This window comes from Pongo abelii, chromosome 9 (genome assembly GCF_028885655.2).
Source record: "Pongo abelii isolate AG06213 chromosome 9, NHGRI_mPonAbe1-v2.0_pri, whole genome shotgun sequence".
NCBI classification, from domain to species: Eukaryota; Metazoa; Chordata; class Mammalia; order Primates; family Hominidae; genus Pongo; species Pongo abelii.
Window position 1 is genome coordinate 90,236,706 of NC_071994.2, and position 26,716 is coordinate 90,263,421.

The window sequence follows — 26,716 nt, forward strand, 5'->3', positions numbered from 1 at the left end:
GTCATCTCCACGTAGAAGATTCCTTTGGCTATCCTGCATAAAATAGCACCCCAACAATCACTGTCTCTCGCTCTTATGTGTCTATCTTTCTCTGCAAAACTCATTCACACCTAACATATTATATATATATTTGTAGATGGTCACGTAGACCAGTGAAACTTACATGAGAGCAGGGCCTTTGCTTTATACACTGCTTTATCTGCAGCAATCTCAACAGTCCTAAGAAGTTGTTGATAAATGAGTTGTATTTGAAGAAATAATTCTTTAACAACAAAAATAAATAAAAAAAGAAAGGAAGCAGGAATGATGGAAGGAAATAAAGCAAGAAAGAAACGGGCCAGTGTGTTTTTATTAAAATGTTCTGTATGTAGAAAATATTCTATTTGTGGTAAGAATGCATATATAATTTCACACCATAGTTTTAAATTTTAAAAATAAAAGAAAAAATATAAACAGAAAATATTCTAGAAACATATGTCAAAATGTCAACAGAGTAAATATTTCAGTGGTGTGGTCATGGCAGGGGCGAGGGGGGACTCTTTTTTCAAATCTGTTTTATTTTGTAAAATAAAAAAACACATTGCTTTATCCATTCATCTGTTGATGGACACTTTTACCTGTGAACATTTTTAAATAGAAAAACAATTCTTAAGAGAAATTATACAAGAAAAAAAAGAGATCTATATCCCCATATGTTTTCATTTTCTACACAGCAAGCTCAAATACAGGACTCTCTAAATTAAAACAGGCCTTGTTTTGCACATAGACAAGAGACTTTCCTTTCCATTCCTATTTCCCCGGGCTTTCTAGGATATCCCAAAATACCCCATGAAGTGCCTGTTACTTTATAGCGAATGGAATGTTTCAAGTCCAACTCCAGATGCAAAGCTTGGGCAAATTCAATCAGACAACCAGCAAGCATTTAGCATCTACCTGATTGTGAGCTAAGTACAGAGGAAACAAAGCACTCCATCTGTGCACCAAAGAGTTTATAAACTGTCAGGAAGAAATTCCTGAGTCTGCGTTTGGATTCTAAAACAATCTTTGATTGTGAGTAATGCCTGTGCCTAGTTCTGCAGAAACACAGAGGAAAGAGTAACCAAGAATAAAGAGTGGAACCCTCCCAAAACACAGCCAGGATGCTTCAAGGATGCTTTGATCCCCTCGAAGTATTGTGTGCCATGTGGTGCCCTCAGCTTTGTGACTCACAAAGGAGCTGTAGTAGGGACATGTTGAGGACACCAGACCAAATCCATTCGCTACTGCAGAAAGAATTCGAGTTCCTTCATCCCTTAATTTCCTCTGTTAGCTTTACATTTTCTTTTATTATTATTATTATTATTATACTTTAAGTTTTAGGGTACATGTGCACAATGTGCAGGTTAGTTACATATCTATACATGTGCCATGCTGGTGTGCTGCACCCATTAACTCGCCATTTAGCATTTACATTTTCATACTCAACCTGTACCTCCTCCAAGTATAATGAAATTCCTACACAAGTAGAAGTCCTAAAAATCTAGAAAAGGACAGGATAGGGCTTCTGAAAAAGGACAATATGTTCTGATTGTGTCTCTGGAAAACAGGGGTCTTAATTCATTACTATTGCAGAACCTCAGTTTTCTCATCAGTAAAATGGTTGGATTTCAGAATTGAATACAAATACATATTTACCAATTTACAAGAGTATCACTTTATTAATACTTAACTGCTCATGCTTCTCTTCTTTCCAAAGTCAGCCTCTCTAGGAAGCCATTACCTGTCCTTGTGATTTGATTTATCAAGGGGAATGGTTAAACATCAGAATTGCTTCAGAGCCTCTTCTGAGCCACTGTAGAACAGCTGGGGTAGAGATGCAGTAATACATAAATAAACAAATAAATAGAGTCTTATTTGGTGGTGGCTTCCTGGCCTCTTGTCAGAAATTTGGTACACAGCAAACAGGAAAGGGACACATATTTCAACACTAGAAAGGACGATGGAATAGAGAGCCTGCTATGAACGAGGTGGGACAGGGTACCAGAAAGACAAATGCTGAGGCCAGAACAGGATTTGAATTCATCCTTACTCTGTGACCTTGTGCAAGTAACTCAACCTCTCTAAGTCTGTGTTTATTTGTTAAGTAAAAACTTAAGTCTACTTTGCAGGTTTGCTATGCCAACTAAATAAAGTAATGTAAGTAGAATGCCCAGTACCCAACATTCTCTCAGTAGCAGGACATATTAGTGGAATAGTGGAGATATGGCTTTTAGCCAATATTCTGTATCTTAGCTAGTTGCATGACCTTATTAACACCAGTGAACATTCTTGGACTTCAGTTTCATTCCTATGAGTGCTGGGATAATAACCTGAAGATCTTTCCATTCTCTGTTTTTAATGCAACCTAACTTTTTGAAAGAATGTGTAAAATAGGTTGGATTTTCTATTTTACTAAAGCCTTACAGAAGCACCTCTGAGACTCAATAAGTGAAACAAACCCAACGCCACGCAGTAAGTGTGCTTTACAGCTTACTTCAACTTGCTATTCTTATTAGAACCTTGATTTATTAGATAATAGCTAAGGGCATCCTATATGTTGCTTATACTTGTGGTATCTCCTCCAGGTACAGAAAAACCAAACAAACCCTACATTGTTTAAAAACAGCCCATTTTCATGTTGAGTCTTCCTACCAGGCATGATACTGAAAAATATTTTTTTTGTTTTCTTTTTGTTGTAAGAAAATTATTATTTTTTAGTAAGAAAAGCAGATTATTTTTATAAAAGCTAATTAAATCCTAAATCTTGTATATTTTTAACTGGACACAGAGTGGACCAAAGGAAATAAAAATGTGTTCTTATACATTTGTTTTATTTGAAATAAAGCTCTTTAATCATTTCTGTTTGTTTTAAAAATTATTAAAAACCAATAGAACTATATTTGATCCTTAAAAATCAAACGTAATTGAAATAGAGTGAGGAATTGATTTATGCAGTTTTATCTTATGCAAACTGATTATGTATAATATGTAAAAAATGCAATAAAATGGTGAAAATGAACTCTTGGGATTTAAATCAAGCCTGGCTTATCATTAAATATTTAATGACTTTTATGCCCTAGAGCTCAAGGAAATCCCTTTCCTTGTTATGTTATTTTGTTTTTTTAATTTTCACAGAATTCATCACCTCTTCTTAAGTCTCACAGGTTTTCTTGATGTGACACTCCAAAAATCAAAATGAGGGGAGAGAAAGACAACTTCAAATAGACACAAGTGGAAATTATTTTGAAGTCACATTAACATTCCATTGTTATCAATTAGAATCTCCTAAGGGGAGTAAATCAATCCAAAATATAAGCATAGTTGAATTCAAGCACAACATAGGGGCACTTGTGGTCATGTGCACACGTCCTCACCCAAACACAAAGCCTTACTCATGGGAGTCTAGTGTGTAGGAGAATATGTTAAGATGTCCTAGCTAAGCCACCTCCAACACCAGTAATATTTGATATCCTCCTAGGACAAGAGTGTTGGGTCAAATCTTTCTAAATCTAAATATATGATTGTTACAGAGCACACTCTTAGTACATAGGGTCAAGGCATGCCTTTTGCTTGGTGATATTTAAATTTCAATTTATATTGAAATAATAATTTATTAATATAATAATATTTTCACAGTTCAAGATGTCAAGGATTCTTCTAAATACTTCAAATAGGTTGTCTCATTTAACCTATTTAGCAATTCCATGATTAAGAACTTCATTCTTCCAGTTTTATCAGAAAGTGTTTGGGCTGGTCTGAAGGTAATGAGTTATCTTAACTGATTATTCACAGTCAGTTACAGATCAAACCCCTTGTTTTACTCTCCTCCCTTCTCACTAGTGCACTTGACTCATCTTAAAAAAAGTGTTTAATCACGAGTGATTTTTGATGGTTTTCCTTAATAGCAATAAAACACACACACAAAGACAAACAACAAACAAACATTTTTTAAAACACCTAAAAAGTTGAAAAGTCACCCTGCCTGTTAACCCAAATCCAACGAAAAAGAATAGTACAATACTGATAGATGCCATAAATTCTGATTCAAGATCAGCCAACATAAATCGAAAACATTTGTGGAATGGCCCTTTTAAGGGAGCCTAGCTAGCATTCCTGAAGGGTGCCAGAAAAGAGGAGGGAGTGGTGAGATTGTGTGGAACTGTAAAACTGTAAGAAAATCATGTAAGAAAGTCTTTATAATGGCATGTTAATATTATAATTCATAGTCCAATTGTCCTTGATATTTCATATTTTATATTCCACTAATCCAATACATCAAAGAATCTGGCTCCCTGCTGTGATTAAAATAGATTAATAAACATTTCTGGGGGAAATTTTCATGGCTACATTTATTCTGTTATTAGAATTATAGTTGATGCAAAGTTAAGGTGTAAACCTCAATAGCATTGTGGAAAGTACATTTTATTGCCATGGATTTAAAACAAACTAAGGTGATCATATTAGTTGTTGAAAATTGTAATAATACTTTGGTAGAATAAATGTCTTTTTAAAACTGCAAGACACAAAGACTTGACATTAATTTTAGAAATATTATGGGCAGGCAGGTTTTGTAGGAGCCTGTAGGTTATAATTTCAAGTAGACAAAATAGTTCTTAGGAAACCCTATCATTTACTTACTTTTTACTTTACCTTTTATCTTTTTACTGTCATAGTACTTCTCCCCAACTGCTAGGGAATAAGACGATCTTTCTCAAGGATACTGAATAAAAGGAGGAAAGAGGAGACTAAAATACAAGTTTAATCTGTTCTCCTATTGAAAATGACATTGCCGTAATCTGACATCAGGTTTTTGGTGTCTGCAAATGTTTTCCTTCTCCTCATGTATTTATCACTCCCTCCCCAACACACACCTGGAAAGGCCTTCTGCTGGGTATCCACAATGGTTACAAGTATGTGTAGGAGAGATGGTCATAAATTGCTGTGCTCTTTGGATATTTTTAAACATCACTGATGGAAGTGGAAATTAATACAAGCTTTCTGAAAATAATTTTCAGATGGCTTAACATTTTTTCATAATCTTTGATTCAGCAATTTAACTTCTAAGAATCTATTACAAGGAATTAATTGAGTAAACAAACATTTATCTTTGAAACATCATTTAAAGGCAAATTATTTATAACAACATAGATATCCAGCATTAATGGTTTGGTTAAATAAACCACAGTATATATTAATATAATATGATTTATATTCACCTTCAAAATTCACGCTGTATAAAAATATTTGATGAATTAGAAAAATGTTCATTACAAAGAGAAAAAAATTAGGTCCCAAAACATCATGTTAAATACAATTCCATTTAGGCAGACAAAAAGGCAGGTTAATTTGAATAGTGTATCACTCATGAATTTTGTATTCGTTTTATGTATTTTATTTAATATGCATATTTTATATTTGTTGTAAGAGGAAATATGTTATAAAGACATGGTTTCTGTTTCACACTATAAAAAATGTTTTTGATTTTCATGACCACAAGGTTGATAATAATATTATCAACAGCTGGTTTTAAGTAACCAACACATAAAAGTAATAATATACATAATTATGTTATTCAAATTATATAATCTCTATTTATAATTACATTATTATATTTATATACTATTAACATATTTATACTGCTTTCCATATAGAAATAGACACTCTGAATATTAATTGTAATTCTAGTGGCATTTAGTGAAGAAAGAGTGAAAGAGGAATTGGAATGGTTACCTTGGAGATCATGGAGAAAGTAGAAAAACGACGATAGCAAAAATCTATATAGTACGTACAAATAAAGGTCTTAGAACTGTGCCAGGCACAGAGTGAGGGCTACATAAGCATCTGATATTGCCATTGTTATCCTTGTTGTCAATCTTCACAAGAACCAGGATGTATGACTCTATTATTAACATATCAATTTTGCAGACTATAAAACCAGAGGATTAGGTTTTACTCAGGATACATGCTAGGTTATATCAGACACCTCCAATACCATAGCTTCAATAGGATATCATGTTTTTTCCTCTATCCTAAAATATTCTAGCAGGTAGTCCACTGTTGATAGGGCAACTCACCATTATCTGGGACCTAAACCCTTCTATCTTTTTACTCTTTCATTCTCAGTGAGGCTTCCACTTTGCAGTTCCAGATGACTGCTCTAGCTCTCAGCTTCATGTCCGCATTCCAAAGGAATATGGGCGATACTTTCTTTTCATTGAAGGAAAAAGCTCAGGAATTGCACACAATTTCTGTTGATTTCACATTGACCACAATTTAATCACATGGCTATACTCATCTGCAAGGGAGACTGAAGTGTACTATTTAGCTGAGAGTTCAAATACCCAGCTAAAAAGTATACATTCATGTAAGAAGGAGAAAAAGTTATTAGGTGGCAACCAGCAGTCTCTGCCACAGAGATGTTAAGTAGATTGCTCAAGAACACGTGAATATTAAGTAATAATGCTAGCATTTGAATGTAGGCAGTGTCATTTCAGACAAACTCCCTTGCTCTGAAACTTCCTCTCCAGCATATGAGTTAAGTCAAATAGGCACGATGATACAGGCTTGCACGAATCTCAGGCAAGTACCTAACAAGCATTTACAGCAGTTTCTCAACCTTTCTTAACCCACTCTCTTCTAATAAATATTACATTGTTATTCCCGTCTCCTCCCTTCCCTCATTAGTTTCACAAACACTAGATTCTGATATGTCATTCCACAGAGTGCCCTTTCCACTTCCTCCTATATATAATCCCATCTGCCACGCCCTTCCCTTTGTAAATGCATGCTGTAAATTTAACCTCTAAATATCCCAATACAGAAGATTTTTTAATCATCTAAGATGTCTATTACCAAAATATTAGATATCCTGGTTTTCCAAATATAAAACTATAAGACTGACTATTCTCCCTATTATCACCATTTCTTTGAGATTTTGATATATATCCCATTTCTTTTTTCACCCTTGATAATTACTAATTTAGGAAATTTAATATTTACTGAATGTCTAAGTATGCAGTGGCTCTGTTGTTTAATTCTTTACATAATATTGCTCTAAATACCATAGTGTTATTTTGAAGTAGACATCTTATTTTTTATATTATAGATGAATTAATTAAGACTCTGAGACATATGGTAACTTAAACTTATTAATAGACAAGCATTTGAAATCTAGTGTGTCAGAGATAAGGCTACATGTTTACTGTCTATTTCATTTTTCTCTAGTACATTTCCCAGTTTCTCATAAAAGTCGAGTCTTCTGACTATGTTCTGGTCAGCACAATGTGGGCAAATTATATATACACCTTATAGGATTGGCTTTAAACCATGCCTCTAATCTTATATATTGTCGCTCTACCGTTAGTTTGCAGAAACAAAGGGCTCCAAGATAGTAGAGCCACACAAGACAAGGCGTCTAAATAGTTGAGTTTCTAGCACCAGATCACGTTTTAAGTGAGAAGGAATCCTTTATTATGTCAAGCCATTGAAACTTTGGAGTTGTTCCTGCAGTTATCATGGCTTACTCTAATTAATACACTGTGCCAGTTTTCAATTCATTGCTTCTCTGCTCCAAAGCCACCCTCTTTTCCTTAGTTTTAAATTCCGAAGGGAAATCCTGCAAACATTTCTCCTTTGCCAGTAGGCACAATGTAAAGCCTTGTCAGTAGAGGGTGCTAGTGAGATCCTGCAGGAGGGAGGGGATTCTCTTCCCAGATTCAGTGCTTTTTTTCTGGCTTCTATGGTATGCTGCCAGAAGACACGTGTCCTTCCTTACCAGCAGCCAGCTTTCTTGCCAGAAGGCGTTGGCAGTGAGGGTGGAAGACCTAGCGGTCCACAACCCCCAGTGAGTTTCAGTGACTTCCCAGAGAGTGGTTTCCTGATCATCTGCCCTGGCATGAGGCACCTAACTGAATTTTTCCCCTATCTGGTGGGATTTGGCAACAATTTCTCCAACAAAGTCTGAATCTCAACTCGAAGCAAGGGGTGGGAAGTTGGGGAGGATCTGCCAAGTTTCTTCCCTCTTTGGATGAGCTCCCTCAGCCATAGAAGTGGTGGCTTTTCCCAGCATTTGCTATTGCTGGATTCTTTAGAGTTCTCTTTCACCAATCCTTCTTAATCTCCTTTTACTAGTTATTTTCTTACGTTAAATGTCCCTTATTCAATTTACTGCATAATGTCTGTCCCTTAGTGAAACTTAACTGATGCTTACACAAAATAAATACATAATCTTGAAAAGTGGTGCCATCTAAACTATGGTCATATGAAAATATGGTCAGATAGAGGCAGATTGAAAATGTGTCATTTGAGTCATGGTAAAACAAAATCTTTTGAGCCAGCCAGTCTTGAGTTTGAGTACCAGCTCAGTCACTTTCTAGCTATGTGAACCTTGAAATAGTTGCTAAAGATCTCTGAGCTTTATAATTTCTTCATCTCTCAAATCAGGTTAATAACGATTATCTTGTGGTGTTGCTGTGATGACTAAGCAGCATGTGTACAATAGTTGGCACAAAATGGCCACTAAATAAACAGTATTTTAAATACCAATTCACTATGATGATTTTTCAGTGCCTGTGATTGAGCACTATTTCATTTACTTGTCATATTCAAATGATTGTGTCTCTCCATAAACTCACTGTAATTCTTTTTGTGGTTAGGGCCAAACAAAGCATTTGTGAACCTTGCTTATCCTTTGTCCTCTCAATATTTGTTTCCTTTGCCAAAGAGAATAGCTGAAAATCACTCTTCTCAAAATTAATCAGTATTTAAAGCATTTATCAAATCCCTTCTCAAGCTTCTTCTGGAAGACTCCATGGCCCCATATTATTTTGCACTTTCACAACATTTTTATTTTCCATCCTTCTTTGATGACTCTCAATATTCTCTCTTCTCTAGAAATTTCCAGACCTTACTTTATAGATTTTTAATAATATTTACCTCCTGATTCTTGTATGGAAACACACTCTGATTAAAGCATTTTCATATTAATTTTATAATGTAAATAACATCACATGTATATAAATTAATATATACCTTCCTCTATAGTAATTTAACAACATTATTTATTCCAAAAAAGTATTCATGTGCTTTATTTTTATTCTATAAGCCACTTGTCACTATTTACCTTTTTATTTCTGGGCTGCTGACTGTTTCACTTGGATTAGCATCTTTTCCTCCATCAGCCATGTCTTTATATACTTTTTACTAGCAGAATATTTGAAGTAAAGCTGCCAATACCTATACAAATCTATGGCTATATTAGTCAGGAATGTTTGAGTTATAGAAAAATCAATGCAATCTGTTCTGAACAAATGAACAACAACAAAACCAAAGAGGAAGTTATTGCCTCTTGTAACTGGGAAGTTAAAGGTTAAATCAGGACTTATACACAGTTAAACTAAGAGATTCAGATGGGATCTTCATTTCTCCCTGCCTTTGTTTTTCTTAACTGCTTGATTCTATGTATTGGTTATGTGTTCACCCAGCTGTCACGTGGAGTGAGAAAATCATGGCCATTTCCTACAGGCCCCTTTTCTAAAGAATTGGAAAAAAGGCACAGCCAAAGACCCTGCATAGTTCAGCTTGGATCACAAGCACAACTCTAGACCTGTCACTTGAGCCAGGAAGAATGAAGTACTCTGATTAGCCTATTGTGGCCCGAAAAGCAGATGCACTGACAAGAAATCCTGCCAGAATCACATGATACATGTAGATCTTTTATATCTAACAATCTGTTTTCTTATCTATAAAATGTGTAATCATACCTCCCAATAGAGGTAGTAATGATGATTAAATGACATTATGTTTTGAAAAGATATAATATCTGATCTGAACAATGAATTATAGCTTCTAACATTTATTATAATGATAAAATAAAATGCAGAATGTCATGTAGTGGAAACAGAAAGTCTTCTTTTCTTGATCCTCAACTGTATCTTTTGCCTCTTATTAACCCACTCTCCCTTCCCCCAATGAAACTGTAGACTTAAAGAGCAGAGACCTGTGACTTTTTTATTTCTGGTTTCCATGGCAACAGCTATCACAGAGAGAAAAAAAAGAAACTAACATATATTAAGCACTATGCATTTTGTTAGAGATCTTGACAAGTGACTTACTTAATGAACCAAACACAACAACTTGCTCAGAGCAGCCAATTGATAGCTATTTGATTAAGGAGTCCAATGAATACAAATTTATGTTACACATCTGGCATAAGGTAACTTCTTCAAAGTTCAGTTCAAGACAAAACAGAAAACATTGTATTTTATTACAAGTAATAGCAACTTTCTCATATTTGATATTTACAAAAAAAAACACTTTCATAAAGTTTCTTTGAGCTGTTTGAAAGATAATTTTGATCTAATATAAAGCATGACCTGGGTTATCTGGAATTTTAACTTCCAGAGTCTTATGTCTACCGTTACAGTTTCAGTGAGTACACTGCATTTAGGTATATACTGCCTGTGCCTGGAGGTTGATATTCTAAAAGTTAATCAAATTGAAGAAAATAAGTTAGCTTGATGATATGGAAAATTTCAGACTCATCAATGCAGTGAACAGTTTTGGACACACTTCCCAGAGGCATTTTACCCTTGTCTTCAAGACTTTGTTTAGTTTATCAGCATTTTTGACCGTTTTTATTAGGATTTTTCATGATCTTTTCTTTTCCAATATTGGGAAATTTTCCGGTGCTTGGGAATTCCAGGAAGCCAATGATGTTTTAAGACAGAAACAGCTCAGATGCAGCCAAGTTTAAATTCATACAAAATGCTAGTTCGAACATCTGAGAGCAAGTCATGAATTCAGAAGTGATGAAGTACTAGGCAGAGAAGAGCAGTGATAAAGAGGCACACTCTAAAATTCCCTCCCGTGGAATAACAAACACCAGAACTACACACCATCGTTAAGCTAAAGTGATGCGTCAGGGGAAACAATAGTTTTATACTGCTTTTTCCTGTGGTTCCACTTTTTTTCTTATCACAGCTTTATTTTTTATTTGCATACCATAGATTTTACCCATTTAAAGTATAGCATTCAGTGGATTTTAGTATATTCATGTTGTGTAACTATAACCACAATCAATTTGAGAACATTTTTCTCATCCCCCAAAGAAAACCCATACGCTTTATCTGTCATCCATGAAACCCTCCGAAGCCTAGGTGACTACTAATCAACTTTGCATTTCTATTGATTTACCCTAGGGTCCCATATTTGACACATCCAAAAATATCTACCATTTTTTACCTAATAGTTTTGCTTATACTACTTCTTCAATTTTAAAAATAAGCAGACAGAGTAGTATCATAATATCCACATGTATTGGTTACTTGCTATGTTTTAGCACTATACAAAGTGTTTTACATGTATTATTTCACAACAACACTACCTCTCACTGTTGTTAAGAAAAGTGTTAATCTTTTCAAAAAAAGAAAAAGAACACCTCCTGGATTCACTGATTTTTTTGATGGGGTGTTGTGTCTCTATCTCCTTCAGTTCTGCTCTGATTTTAGTTATCTTTGTCTTCTTCTAGCTTTTGAATTTGTTTGCTCTTGCTTCTCTAGTTCTTTTAATTGTGATTTTAGGGTGTCAATTTTAGATCTTTCCCACTTTCTCCTGTGGGCATCTAGTGCTATAAATCTCCCCCTAAACACTGCTTTAGCTATGTCCCAGAGATTCTGGTCTATTGTGTCTTTGTTCTCATTGGTTTCAAATAATTTACTTATTTCTACCTTAATTTCGTTTTTTACCCAGCAGTTATTCAGGAGCAGGTTGTTCAGTTTTCATGTAGTTGTGCAATTTTGAGTGAGTTTCTTAAACCTGAGTTCTAATTTGATTGCACTGTGGTCTGAGAGACTTGTTTGTTACGATTTCCATTCTTTTGCATTTGCTGAGGAGTGTTTTACTTCCAATTATGTGATCAATTTTAGAATAAGTGCAATGTGGTGCTAAGAAGAATGTATATTCTATTGATTTGGGTTGGAGAGTTCTGTAGATGTCTATTAGGTCCACTTGGTCCAAAGCTGAGTTCAAGTCCTGAATATCCTTGTTAATTTTCTGTCTCATTGATCTGTCTCATATTGATAGTGGGTGTTAAAGTCTCCCACTCTTATTGTGTGGGAGCCTAAGTCTCTTTGTAGGTCTCTAAGAATGTGCTTTATAAATCTGCGTGTTCCTGTATTGGATGCATATATATTTAGGATAGTTAGCTCTTCTTTTGCATTGATCCCTTTACCATTATGTAATGCCCTTCGTCTTTTTTGATATTTGTTGATATAAAATCTGTTTTATCAGACACTAGGATTGCAACCCCTGTTTTTTTGTTTTCGTTTGTTTGTTTGTTTTGGTTTTGCTTTCCATTTGCTTGGGAAATATTCCTCCATTCCTTTATTTTCAGCCTATGTGTGTCTTTGCACATGAGATGGGTCTCCTGAATACAGCACACTGATGGGTCTTGACTCTTTATCCAATTTGCCAGTTTGTGACTTTTAATTGGGTCATTTAGCCCATTTACATTTAAGGTAAATACGGTTATGTGTGAATTTGATCCTGTCATTATGATGCTGGCTGGTTATTTTGCCTGTTAGTTGATGCAGTTTCTTCATAGTGTCGATGGTCTTTACAATTTGGTATGTTTTTGCTGGTACCAGTTTTTCCTTTCCATATTTAGGCTTTCTTCAGGAGCTGTTGTAAGACAGGCCTGGTGGTGACAAAAATCTCTCAGCATTTGCTTGTCTCTAAAGGATTTCATTTCTCCTTTGCTTATGAAGCCTTCTTTGGCTGGAAATGAAATTCTGGGTTGAAAATTCTTTTCTTTAAGAATATTGAGTATTGGCCCCCACTCTCTTCTGGCTTGTAGGGTTTCTGCAGGGAGATGCACTGTTAGTCTAATGGGCTTCCCTTTGTGGGTAACCTGACCTTTCTCTCTGGCTGCCCTTAACATTTTTTCCTTAATTTCAACCTTGGTCAATCTGATGATTATGTGTCTTAGTGTTGCTCTTCAAACTATACTACAAGGGTACAGTGACCAAAACATCATGGTACTGGTACCAAAAGAGATATATAGAACAGAGGCCTCAGGAAAAACATCACACATCTACAACTATCAGCTCTTTGACAAATCTGACAAAACAAGCCATGTGGAAAGGATTCCCTATTTAATAAATGGTGTTGGGAAAACTGGCTAGCCATATGCAGAAAACTGAAATTGGACCCCTTCCTTACACCTTATACAAAAATTAACTCAAGATGGATTAATGACTTAAATGTAAGACCTAAAACCATAAAAACCCTAGAAGAAAACCTAGGCAACACCATTCAGGACACAGGCATGGGCAAAGACTTCATGTCTAAAACACCAAAAGCAATGGCAACAAAAGCCAAAATTGACAAATGGGATCTAATTAAACTAAAGAGTTTCTGCACAGCAAAAGAAACTATCATCAGAGTGAACAGGCAACCTACAGAATGGGAGAAAACTTTTGCAATTTATTCATCTGACAAAGGGTTAATATTCAGAATTTACAAACAACTTAAACAAATTTACAAGAAAAAAACAACCCCATCAAAAAGTGGGCAAAGGATATGAACAGACACTTCTCAAAAGAAGACATTTATGAGACCAACAAACATATGAATAAAAGCTCATCATCACAGGTCATTAGAGAAATACAAATTAAAACCACAATGAGATACCATCTCATGCCAGTTAGAGTGGTGATCATTAAAAAGTCAGCAAACAACGGATGCTGGAGAGGATGTGGAGAAATAGGAACACTTTTACACTGTTGGTGGTAGTGTAAATTAGTTCAACCATTGTGGACGACAGTGTGGTGATTCTTCAAAGATCTAGAACCAGAAATACCATTTGACCCAGCAATCCCATTACTGGGTATATACCCAAAGGATTATAAATCAGTCTACTATAAAGACATATCCACATGTATGTTTATTGCAGCACTATTCCCAATAGTAAAGACTTGGAACCAACCCAAATGCCCATCAATGATAGACTGGATAAAGAAAATGTGGCACATATATACCATGGAATACAATGAAGCCATAAAAAAGGATGAGTTCATGTCCTTTTCAGGGATATGGATGAAGCTGGAAACCATCATTCTCAGCAAACTAACACAGGAACAGAAAACCAAACACTGCATGTTCTCACTCATAAGTGGAAGTTGAACAATGAGAACACAGGGACACAGAGAGGGGAACATCACACACCAGGGCCTATTGGAGGGTGGGGGGCTAGGGAAGGGATAGCATTAGGAGAAATACATAATGTAGATGACAGGTTGATGGGTGCAGGAAATCACCATGGCAGGTGTATACCTATATAACAAACCTGCACATTCTGCACATGTATCCCAGAACCTAAAGTATAATAATAATATTAATAAAAGGCCAGGTGCGGTGGCTCATGCCTGTAATCCCAGCATGTTGGGAGGCCGAGGTGGGCAGATTATGAGGTCAGGAGTTCGAGACCAGCCTGGCCAATTTGTTGAAACCCCATTTCTACTAAAAATACAAAAATTTGCCAGGTGTGGTGATGCATGCCTGCAGTCCTAGCTACTTGGGAGGCTGAGACAGAAGAATCACTTGAACCTGGGAGGTGGAGGTTGCAGTGAGCTATCGCACCACTGCACTCCAACCTGGGCGATAGAGTGAGACTCCATCTCAAAAAAAAAAAGAAAAGAAAAGAAAAGAAAAGTGTTTAGGCTGGGTGTGGTGGCTCGCACCTGTAAACCCAGCACTTTGGGAGTCCAAGGCAGGTGGATCACTTGAGGCCAGAAGTTCGAGACCAGGATGGTTGATGTGGTGAAACCCTGTCTCTACTAAAAATGAAAAACAAAAAAAGACAGAGACAGTAAGAATACTAACAGGAAGGTTGGTGAGATAAGCTACATTCTCCAGTGTTATAGTTAATCCTGACACCATAAGTGATGCCATAATTAATATTCATCATTTCCCTTCCCTTGATCAAACTGCTTCTAATAAAGGTTCATTGCATAGTGCAATAACTCAGACATTTATCCCTGAGAGTATGAGTCCCTAACTTCTCGTCCTTATCAAGATGTTGCTGCTGCAACTGCCCTTTCAGATATCCCCAGTGATGGAGGCATCAAGAGGCACCCCAGTGAATCCCATGAGCTCCAGACACACTACTTTCTGCTCCACTATCTAGTAGCAACGCCATTTCCTTTTGATCATTATGGTGAATGACCCTTGCCTGTATAGTAACTACCTTCTCTAACTGCTGGTCTATAGGCCTAAGGAGCCAAAATTAATCAGACAGCAGCTAAAGCTGTAGATTTATTGGAACCCTTACTACATCTTCTGGTAGAAGTATTAAGACCTCCAATTATGGAAAACCTGAAGTTCTGGCAAGGAGAAACTCATTTTCTTAAGTAGATTATTAAAAGTAACAGTGAGAGGCTATACTCTTATTTCCATCTTTTGGTCCTAGGTGTCTAAGACACAGAACCAAATATGCTAGCACCATTTAATAGTCTACCACATAATGACCCTTAAATATGAAGGAAGCCATTCCCATAAAAACAGAGCAACATCTCTATAATCTCAAGCCTAGTCAATAGAGAAAAGTCACTATTGAGGGTATCCCTCTTTTGGGAAAACTTCTTGCTTTAGTAAAGTGATTGTCTTCTAGGCTCTCCTGGAGAACACAATGAGCTGGCAGATTCTCCAGCCTTTCAAAATAAGTACATTCTAACATTTCCACTTCTATGAGACACTGGATCTCTTCTCCAGTATTTTGCCAATGTAGTTCTGGCATGTCCACATCATTTATTTCAGGCCAGCATCATTTATAAGCTTCAAGGAGCCAAGCCATTCCAATAGCATATTAGAATCAATGCCAGGTAGACTTGCCAGAATGTTAAAAATTAACTCATGAAAGTATTTCCTCATATAAGTAGAGTATCTATTATCCGGCCTTATCTCCATGATCCAGTATTTCAGTATATCAAGACCAATTCTTTGGATTGTTCTCTAGATTACTACTAATATTTACTAGCCAGATTCTGTAGTTCATTTGATAAATAATCCATTTCATCCTGCAACACAGATCATCCTTTTCCACTCAGATCATGCTGAGACTTGGCCCTAGTTATTTTTCTAGAAGCAACGAGGGGAAATGGGGGCAGAACTTGATATGGGCAAGCCTCACCTTAAAACTTCCTACTGATGCAGGGCTTTTACGTAGCAATTAACTGTTCTCCCACTGGAAAGAGTAGAAGTCCTCTTTTTCTAGGTCAGAGTTTCCAAAGAATTTGGGGATTCAAGACTCTTAAGGATATGTACCCACATATCTCATCCTCTATCTCAGGATCCTGCAGAGTTGTAAGAGGCCAAGCTGACAGAGCTACCACGTTTCCTCCACTAAAGTCAAGACCCTTACAGGAAAGTAGCAGGATCCTGAGAAACCTCGTCTCTACTAAAAATACAAAAATTAGCTGGGCGTGGTGGCACATGCCTGTAGTCCCAGCTACTCAGGAGGCTGAGGCAGGAGAATCGCTTGAACCCAGGAGGTGGAAGTTGCAGTGAGCTGAGATCGCGCCACTGCACTCCAGCCTGGTGACATAGGAAGACTCCGTCTCAAAAAAAAAAAAAAAATGTATATATGACTCCTGTGAGTGTATTACAAATATTAATATAAAATAATGACATTAAAAAATAATAGCTACCTGCACGTGTCAGCACCACAACCACTGTGTAAACCAAGGTGTCACAATGCATATTTTATTGTTTCTTTTTATGTTGATTGATCTGGCACCTTTCTTCATCAGAATCTATGAGGACATATTCCTCTGATTAACTAAAAATATATATATGCACTGTATACTCTCTGGCCTAAATGTCAGTATGAACAGTAAATGCAGATGGCATAGACTCATCCCAGTTTTAATAGTGTCCAGCAGTTTCTTTAAGCATACATTTCTCATCTCCTCATTGAAATAAAATTTTAGAAATGGATCTTGAGAACCCTGTTTACTTTGTCCAAAAAAAAAAAACCCCTTCACAATACTAAGAAACTTAAAGCACTTTCATAAATAGGGAAATAGCATCTTTTAATGTTTTATTGTTCACTTGCGAAAATATATATAATATATAGTACATGTATAGAGGAGCCCCACAGCTTGAGTCAGAGAAAGCTAATAGAAAGGCACATATGGAGGCATGTCTTTTCATACAATATTCAGTTAAGCCAACATTCAGGCTATGGCAAGTAACAATTAGGACAAGGAAAATATAGCACACTTGTGTTCATGATTCCAAAGAGCTGACTCAGAGGCAACTCTTAGGTCTGTCGAGAATGGAGGTCATCTTGGGAGAAAATATCACATCTACTTAATAGGCCTGTCAGGCCATCAGAGAATATATTGAAATCTGGACAAAGACACCAGGGCAAGGTGAAAGCCAATCCTTAACTTGACAGCTAGTTTGTTCTTCTCCCCTTTTATTTTAAGACTTGAGGCGTTTGCTGATTAAAAGAAGAAAATAACAGGGCTGACTGTGGCCCTGCAGGATTTTGGTCAGCTACACGACAGAAGTTTGTAACAGACTAAATATTTTCAAAAGTTTGTAAACACTGTGATGATGGTGAGGAAAGCATAGAAAGAACATTTGCTATTTCTCTCTCATTGAAAAAATAGAGGCATAGATCTTTGGTTTGCCACATGTGGTATCTCTATCCTGACGTTTACCCAAAATGGTAAAAATAGAGGCACAATTCGTGGAATGATGAGGTCATTCCTATTAGACACCAGCAAAGGTGCCTACTAGGATTTGGCACAGCCAGAGCAGCTGGCAACCTTGGTTGATGTGAGATGGGGCTTCACGACGTCCGGCTCAATAGACTCCATTAGGTCACACTCATTTGCAAGTATGTGTTTCACCAGGCATCTGGAGGCTTCATCAATGTTTATATTTTCCTATGAGGGAAAAAATAAAACAGTTTTTCTTATTCAATACTCTGAAATAATGCTAAAGAAGAGACTTACATGTGACAATTCATTTAAATATGCCTTCCTATGTGCTACATATGCATTGCCCTCCTGTTCCCCTCACTCTTATTTGTTCCTCAAAGAGGTCAGAACTTAGCCATGGACATGTGACTTGTTGGGCGTCAAAATGTGAGAAGTAATGTGTGTCACTTTCATATAGGAGCAATGAGAGCCAGTGCTCAATTTCCTGTTTTTTTCTCTCTGTTTCTCCCTGTGGAAGCACAGCAATGGAAACTCTTTTGGATAAGGTCTGTGAGTGAGAATCAAGTAGAGGCAAGTATCCCAATCAGCCCATGCTGTGTAGTGTGCATGAGAATGATGACCTTGCTATTTTAACCCACTGAGATTTGAGGTTATTACCCCAAATAAACCCTGGCATTATCTAGACATTCCAGATGGATATAACTCTTCAAAGAAAAAAGTAAAATTGGAAATATAAGTTTAGGTTCAAAAATGAAATAAACTTGAATTTGGAAAAAATATGGAGCAAACATTTGAATCTAAAATATGTCAGTAGTATAAGTTAAACTGCTTTTTTTGTTCCTGCTGGTCAGAAACCTAAGAAATACAGAAAATATACTACCAGTGTACTAAAATAAATATATTTGCTTAGGTAAAAAGTAGTTAAAGATCTCCAGTAAAGTTAAATTTGATTGTTTTTAATCACAATTTGTAGAACTTCTTTGATGTATTTCTTCATCCTTAATGTAAAGAGACAAGGCTTTCTCACTGTTAAAACGTTTTACTACAGAACCTTTTTGTCCAATCTGAAGTGGAAGTACTTATCCCTGATTTTTGCATGTATGTCAAAGTTGTTGATATATTTTGAGATCATTGAATGAAGTCATATTACTTGGAAAATATAAGAAGTAGTGTTGGCTTCCAAATGGCATCCATGACTAATGATCTTAGTTGTAAATGTTCATTAGCAGGTTCCCCATCCTTCAAGCCCGAAACTGAGTTCACCAGCTATGAAAGCTTAAGGTAACTTTGGAGTTCCAGACAAGTATAGCCTGATTATTTATCTCCCCTCTAGAGAGCCTTAAAGAAAATGTTTCCCAGGGTTTCTAAATCCAAAACACAAGGTAAAGGCGTGGTCGCCTTTTTGCTTATTATATTATTGTTGTTGCTTTTTACCAGACAAGTATTCCTCTCTCTAAGCCTCCCTTTCCCCAGCTATAAAATGGTCTTGATGATAACACTTACCTAATAAAAATTTGCTTCCCTTGACAGAGTGCAGCAGACATTATTGCTTTCACAATGTGAAGTTGCTAGGGACTTCAATAGTAAATAAGTAATCTTATTTAATCCCATTTAAAACCCTTTAAGATAAAGATTAAGTTTTTTGTCCGTATGGATTTTGTTATTATTGTTGGGGTAAGGGTGGGGATGGCATTTCTTCCTTCAGCTCAAGTATCTTCCTGACTGTATGGAATCCAGTCCTGAGAGAACAGCAATGCTTCTGCCCCATCCCCTGTTGGGCAACTTCCTGTGCCTTAAAGTCATGGCCTGTGCTTAGCATGTCTTCTGCCACTCTTCCTCTTCCTAGTGTCATGTCCAAGAGTCACACTTGAACCCCCTGCTCCCAGGCAACCAACTGAGCTAGGCAGGGCCTTGCTTTTTGGAACAGACCCAGCTCAACACTTTGTTCTGGAGCCCTGCCACTTGCTATGTGACTGAGTGGAAGCCTGTCCAATGGTCCTCTACTGTCTCCCATTCAGGAAGGTAAAAAGGGGTCTCCTCACTCAGCCTTCCAGGCCTTGGGCTTAAGGGCCACCACATTTTGTTAGAGAAGCCCTGTTTGAATGGCTTTAATGTACTTGCCCGGCCATTCATAAGCCAGTACTTTGATTCCCATTTGGCTATTGCTTGTGTGTTGCAGCAGGAGGCAACAAAATTATACCCCAAATACCAAACATGAGATATTACCATATATGTTTACAGACAAGAAAGCTTATCTGTAAGGGGTTAAGAGGCTTCCCCAGGATCACACGGCAAGTGGGCTGGGAGGCCAGAGCTTACACTGAGTCTTTCTGACATCAAAGCCTGGCTTTTGCTAAGCTGCATTCCTTTTCCAGATTATTCAGAAAACCAGGAACAATCACAAATAAAAGTTAGTTCTTTAGTGTTATACCCAGCAAGTGTTAAATAATGCTAGTTTACTTCTCTTCCATATATTATAATAAAAACACATTTATTGACAGGAAAACAATTTTAAACATTAGAAAGGACCCTTCTTCATATATGATGAAAGTTAGATTTGCCAGTAGTATTTTTTAAACCTCCACTCATATATTAAATGCCAGTTAAATAGGTTTTCCTTCATCATAATGTGCAAATTGACAAAATCTACTAATGAGGAGAATTCAATGCTAGTGTGGGAAAATCAATGAAAATCCATTATCATTATGAGAAAAAGAACTGAAATCTAAGCTCAAATTAGTGGCAACCTAGCAGGGTCATTTTAGCGAAAATATAAGATAACACTGTTTAAATTGTTTGTGAGTTTTAACACACCAAGTAAAGTCTAGATGGTATTAGGCCTAGGAGAGCGGACCATGAAGGATGGGCTCTAGAGTAAGGAAACAGGCAGAGCCAAGGAATGACTGCTTATAGACTGCATGTACAAAGAGTAGCAGTTCATGGTGACTGAGTCAGGTTCATTCATCCAATTAATAGTATTTAGATTTCCACTAAGCACTAGGCATACCAAAATACAAATGATACATCTCATCCCTGACTGAGCTTACCCACTAGCAGGGTTTGTGTAAATAGCAAAAGCATAAAAAGGTTGAAAAGGGCATCAGGGTGCCAGATCACTGTAGAGTCTTGAATACTAAATTTGCCAAGTAGAGCCATTGAGGGTTTTTTGCAGGTAAAATGTCAGTAACCACAGTACTATAAAAGTCCATTACTAGACAAGCCTGTACAGATCCTTAGCACTTTAACAGCCGACCTATCAGTAACTATTTAGTGAATACCTAATACATGTGTACCAAGGTGCTGATTGTCATGGTATACATATTTCAGATTAGAAATTTTAAGAGAAAGCCAGGAAGAACTGCAAACGCTTTTGACTATATTTACCACAGGCACACTACAAAAAGGCAAGGGGTATAGTGTTTAGAGTACAGGCCTGGGGACAAACCCTTATCTTAGTTCCCCTACTTTCTGGTTGCATGACCTCAGAAAAATTACTTTAACCACTTCATGCTTCAGTTTCCTCATCTGTAAAAGAGAGAATTAAAAATTTACCTCACAAATGATTGTAAGTTAATATATATTAATACTTGAAACATGAAATACTTAGAACAGTGAAAGGCATACAGTACACATTCAATAAATGTTATCTATATATTCTCCTCATACAAGTTAATCATCAGAAGAACACAATGTGTGTGTGTCTTCCATTCCTTCATTTTGCAGTTGAGGATACTGAGCTTTTCAGAAAGGGAAAGTGACTGGCCCCAAGTCACACACTAGTAATTGGGATGGCCAGCTGTGAGCTCAGGGAGAAGAATAAATACTAATATTTACCACATGATTACTACAAAAGACAAGATGTATACTGTTTAAAGCAGAAGCTTGAAGCCAAATCCTTATCTCAGCTCCCCCCCAAATATATCCCAAAATAAATAAAGGAACACAATGGGCAGAGCACCTGGTTCCAGCATGCAAGGGAGGAGCGTGCAACCAGGAATCAGGCAAGGCTGATTTGTATTACTGGCACTTTGAACCATATCTGGTCTTTCTGACTTTCTATATACCAATCAGGTCACAGCCAAAGGGCCTAGGCTAGGAGAAGAAATAACAATATAGAACAAACCTCCCTCTCCCCATTAACCCAAGGTCAGCATGGATAATCAGACCCTGCCTGATAGAATTACAGGTTCAGACCCTTTGGGCAATTAGATTGCAATATAATTGATTGAGCTACTTGGCATCCAAATCAACACAGTCAAGCCCACATTTTCTGGGTAATTGTATAGAAACAGAGTTGGCAGCGTAAGTGAAAAACACTACATGGAAATTTTCATTTGCATTTATTATAGGGAGTAGTCACAACATCTCCAGGGGCATCTTTTGTTAGAAAGGAAATGTATATAGTCTGACTTCCAGGACATGTAAAATTGGACTGGATATCACTGTAATTTATTTCTACATCTGCAGTATGACAAGATGGTCTACTGTTTCAAGGTAATGCGTATTCTTCTTTGTGCCACTGCTCAGAATCTTTCATTTATACTGATAAGCAAGTCTCAGAAACAGGCTAAAATTCCTAACAAAGAATTTTACTAAAAACAAGTGGAGTTAATTAAGCAGGTGATTTGTTTATTAAATAATACTCACATCCAATATTCACAAACATCTATTGGAGAGTTAATGGTCATATTTTAAAGGTAAGGGAGCTAGAAAGAAGCTTAAGTAACTTATCCAGAGCAGAACATTATTTTAGCCAATCTGTCATTTCAACCAAGACTATCCCAATTCCAGTTCCCATCCTACTCCCCATACATTACATTACAATGAATCCTAGGAATAAAACAGATCCTAGGATATTATTTATAAATTATAACTTCTCAATCCTGGCTGTATATTCATATCCCTTGCAGAGTTAAAACAAATATGTTACCAGGGCTCTCCTTCCAGACATTGATCTAATTGGTCTGACATGGGGCCCCAGCATGAGCATTAAAAAAAAATTCCCAGTTAGGCACGGTGATGGGATCCATACTCCTAACCTCTGCCTCACACAATATTCCCATATAACAAACCTGCACCTGTACACCTGTATCTAAAAGCTGAAATTTAAGCAAATTTAATTTTAAAAATAAAGTTGTTCATAATTTTTAAAAAGATTCTACACTTAAAATGTGTAGCCAATTTTGAGACATACTCATATAATTAAGAATGTCTTTAAAGACACTGTCCTTTTTATTCAAATTGTGAACTTTCTGGAAATATAATTTAATATAATCACTCTCAGCCACAGTGATTCTCATCTTTTGGTGGAGGAAAGCACATACAACTAACCATCAGAGGTCCTGGTTACTTGTCAGTTTTTTAATTAGCTCTTCAGAACATCTGTCTTGTGGCAAAGTATTTAATCTTTGACCCCCAGCACTAGAGAGCCAAAAAAAAAAAAAAAAAAAAATCCTAGCAGAAAATTTTCACATCTGCCTAGTTAGAAGCTGGCAAAGAATTCATCCTCCCATAATCTTTCCAAATACATCAACCTCAAACAAAACACCAACTGTACCCAAGACTCCAAGGTTAGGGCACTAAATTCCCCAGCCCTGTGAAATTTTAATTAGAGCAGATGGCCTACTAGATAATAACACCACTGTACAAAAAGTATTACACGAAGCAGGGGTTTAAAAATCCTTTCTCTGAGAAGATTTAGCACTTGTTTATTGAGCACATAAGTGGCAAAGCTTTTGCTAGCTTTCTATTAATCATCACTAATACCTAACATGGGTGCTAGTGTAGTGGACACCTGTCTGTTAAGCACTTCTGTCCTCCCTCATCCCTCATATCAACCTCCCATTTCCTTCAGGTACCTGCTTTCCTCCACTGCAATCATTAGCTTCTACTGGGGCTCCCCTAAACTGACCTTATGTTTCTGACATTGTTCTCAGAATATGGCATTTCACTTAATCACCACAATAACTCTGAGATGGGAGCTACTGCCCTCCTTTAACAGATGACAAAAGTGAAGTCCAGAGAAGCTACATGATGTGTGCAAGGTCTCAGGGATAGTAAGGGTCAGAACCTGGCTTCTGCCTACATTTTCTCTTTCTCTTCTCCTTGTTCTCTTCTTACAGTCTATGGCCTACATTTTCTTAGTGTCCAAGCCAATGTCTCTTTGAATCCAAAGCCCACAGTTTTGCACTTTACCATGGTATCTCCATGAAGATAAGGCATACATGGTGAGTGTGACACAGAGAAGCCAGGTCTCAGTGATGCCCTATTGTATGAAAGTTACCAGAGTTTGGTGTAACAGGCATTGGGAAGGACAGACTGAGCCACATTGTCACTTATTTTAACATAGGATAAAGTCACATTGTCAGCATGGAGAAATGGGGTATAGTGAAGAGAAAGGTTCACAAAGGCAGCTCCTAAGATTGTGTCCCTCTGACAATGTCTCCCTCATCCCCACCACGGCCTTACCTCAGCCTCTGTCCTTTATTCTTTAGATGTCAAAGTGTATTTCACATCTTTCTTGTCTCCTTTCTGTAGCTCTAGGGCTTATACCTTCTAGGTCTGCCCGCTTACATACCAAGAGATCTCCCTCCCATCACCCTAGCCACCTCTAGTGCTCTGTTTCAGCCATGAAACATCCCCAAGCTCACAGAGAATCACCAAATATTGAAGAGGAGGGGAACTTAGGTATCACTAATTCGCCCTGCTTTCTTTGACACATCAGGAAATTAAGGCAAAGAGACAGAAAGTGATCTGCCTAGCATCACACAGGCCACTGAGCCTCACAGGGAATATGCTATTATAGAATGCGCCTCACCTCTTAGCTCTGGCTACCTGCATACCTCCATGTTTCTGGAAATATCTCTATTGAGTAGCCATCTCTTAGCACCATGAAACATTATCTTTAGTGTTCCCTGGTACTTCGTACCCACCTCCACTGACACCACTACATCCTAACTGCCTGTTGTCTCTGTCCTTGAAAACAAGGATTATCTTTTATTATATTTGTATTCCTAGATCCAAGCACAGTGCCTAATGCATATGAGGTATCTAAACAGTAATATTACCAAAAATAGCTGATGCCTGTGGATAACTTATTATAAGCCTGATAGCATGTATTTTACTGGTACTAAGTTTCGTACTCACAAAATCTGGTGAGGAAACAGAGATATAGAGAAATTAAATAACTTTCCCAGGGTCACACAGCCAGCAAGTCAAACTTTTGGCACCTGGTTTTGCAGCCCATGTTCAGACACTCGTAATACAATCCCTGAAAGTTCCACAAATGTCAAATAGCAAAGCCCGACTCAAGAACAGAGCCCCTGCTCTTTTTTTTTTTTTTTTTTTTTTTTGAGACAGAGTCTCGCTCTCTCGGAGTGCAGTGGCGCCATCTTGCCTCACTGCAAGCTCCGCCTCCCAGGTTCACGCCATTCTCCTGACTCAGCCTCCCGAGTAGCTGGGACTACAGGGGCCCGCCGCCACGCCCGGCTAATTTTTTGTATTTTTAGTAGAGACGGGGTTTCACCGTGTTGGCCAGGATGCTCTCGATCTCCTGACCTCGTGATCCGCCCGCCTCGGCCTCCCAAAGTGCTGGGATTACAGGCATGAGCCACCGTGCCGGCCCAGAGCCCAGGCTCTTAACCCACTGCTCCCTATAAATGTTTGTTGAAGGAATCAGGACCCATGTTTTCTAAGTTTTTGGCTACTGCTTCTTTCTAAATAGCAAAAGTTATGAACAAACAGTCCACAATGTGTTACATGTGGCCCAGAGTTATTAATTGATCAATTTATTTATTTATTTTTATGTGTAAATGTCTGTAAATGTGTATTTCTGTTAAGCTCCTGGCCCCCGAAAATAATCTGAGTTCAACATCCTTGCCTTTTCTCCACCAGACCCCATAACCTTAATACTAGGCAGACACAGTTCTTGAGTCTTTTTGACAGTTTACTATTCCTGAGATACGTTTTCCAAATCCAATATATAATGTATGGCTTGCCAATAATTTCCATTAAGAACCAGAATATTCATAGATATTGCCTCTATTAACATTTTGTTTTTAATTCAGTAAGTTTTTAATTGTTCTCAATGTGAGTCTTTTACTGAAACAGTGCTGGGGTACTGAATAATCAGTCTTGAAAACAAAGAATAAAGATAAGCATAAAGACTATGTTTAGCCAGACTTAACAAACCCCATTCATGAAAAACAGCAGCCTTTAGTTAAACTACTTTCTCCTTAATCAGCTTGAAAAGATAAATGGTCAACCAGACACAAAATATTAATTGTAATAATTGCTAACAATTATTGAACACTTTATTATTGAACACTTAGGCACCATGCCATGTATGTTACATACATAATCTCATTTAACCCTTACTACACCCTGAGAGGTGGATAAACTATTAACTCTGTTTTACAGATGAGGAGACTGAGACACATATAGGATAAACTACTTAGCCACAGTATTTGCGAGAGTTATTCAACTCAAAGTGTTATTTACTGAGTGCTATCTATGGTACAAATGACAGAAATTATGAGTTTCACAATTTATTTTTATGATAATTAAATGCTTTTATTCTGGCACCTCTATGTGCGAAGACTGAGGACTGAGACTGGAAAATCATTGTCCCAAATACAGTAGGATAAAACGGAAAGAGAAAGCATGTTGGAGTCAAGCTTTAAAACTTGGTTTTGCCACTTATTGTTAAACAAAGGACAAGTGAAAAGCCTGAGCCTCTACTCCTTAACTTAAAAATGAGGCCAATCATCACTATATTTCATGAGATTCTTGTTAAACGATATACACAGATGAAATACCTAGACATTACGTAGTTGGTCCTCCAATGAATATAATCTCCTGTCTCCTTCTTCTTCTTCCTTCAGGTAATTCTTCAGTGATCACCTCCCATGGGAAATCTCCCGACTCCCCGAGGCTGAGCAGGAATCCCTCTATTCTGGCACTTATCACTGGTC

The 26,716-nt window shown here is 37.2% G+C and overlaps 1 protein-coding gene across 1 annotated transcript in view; it reads right to left on the bottom strand.

The window, feature by feature from the left end:
* Positions 1–13,479: 13,479 nt before the first annotated feature.
* The window catches only part of RAB38 (RAB38, member RAS oncogene family), a 65,745-nt gene continuing 52,508 nt past the window's right edge, over positions 13,480–26,716 (bottom strand). Inside the window, exon 3 of the mRNA XM_002822334.4 lies at positions 13,480–17,969. Coding sequence (XP_002822380.1) covers positions 17,817–17,969 — 153 coding nt within the window. The 3' untranslated portion in view covers positions 13,480–17,816. The remainder of the gene's footprint in view (positions 17,970–26,716) is intronic.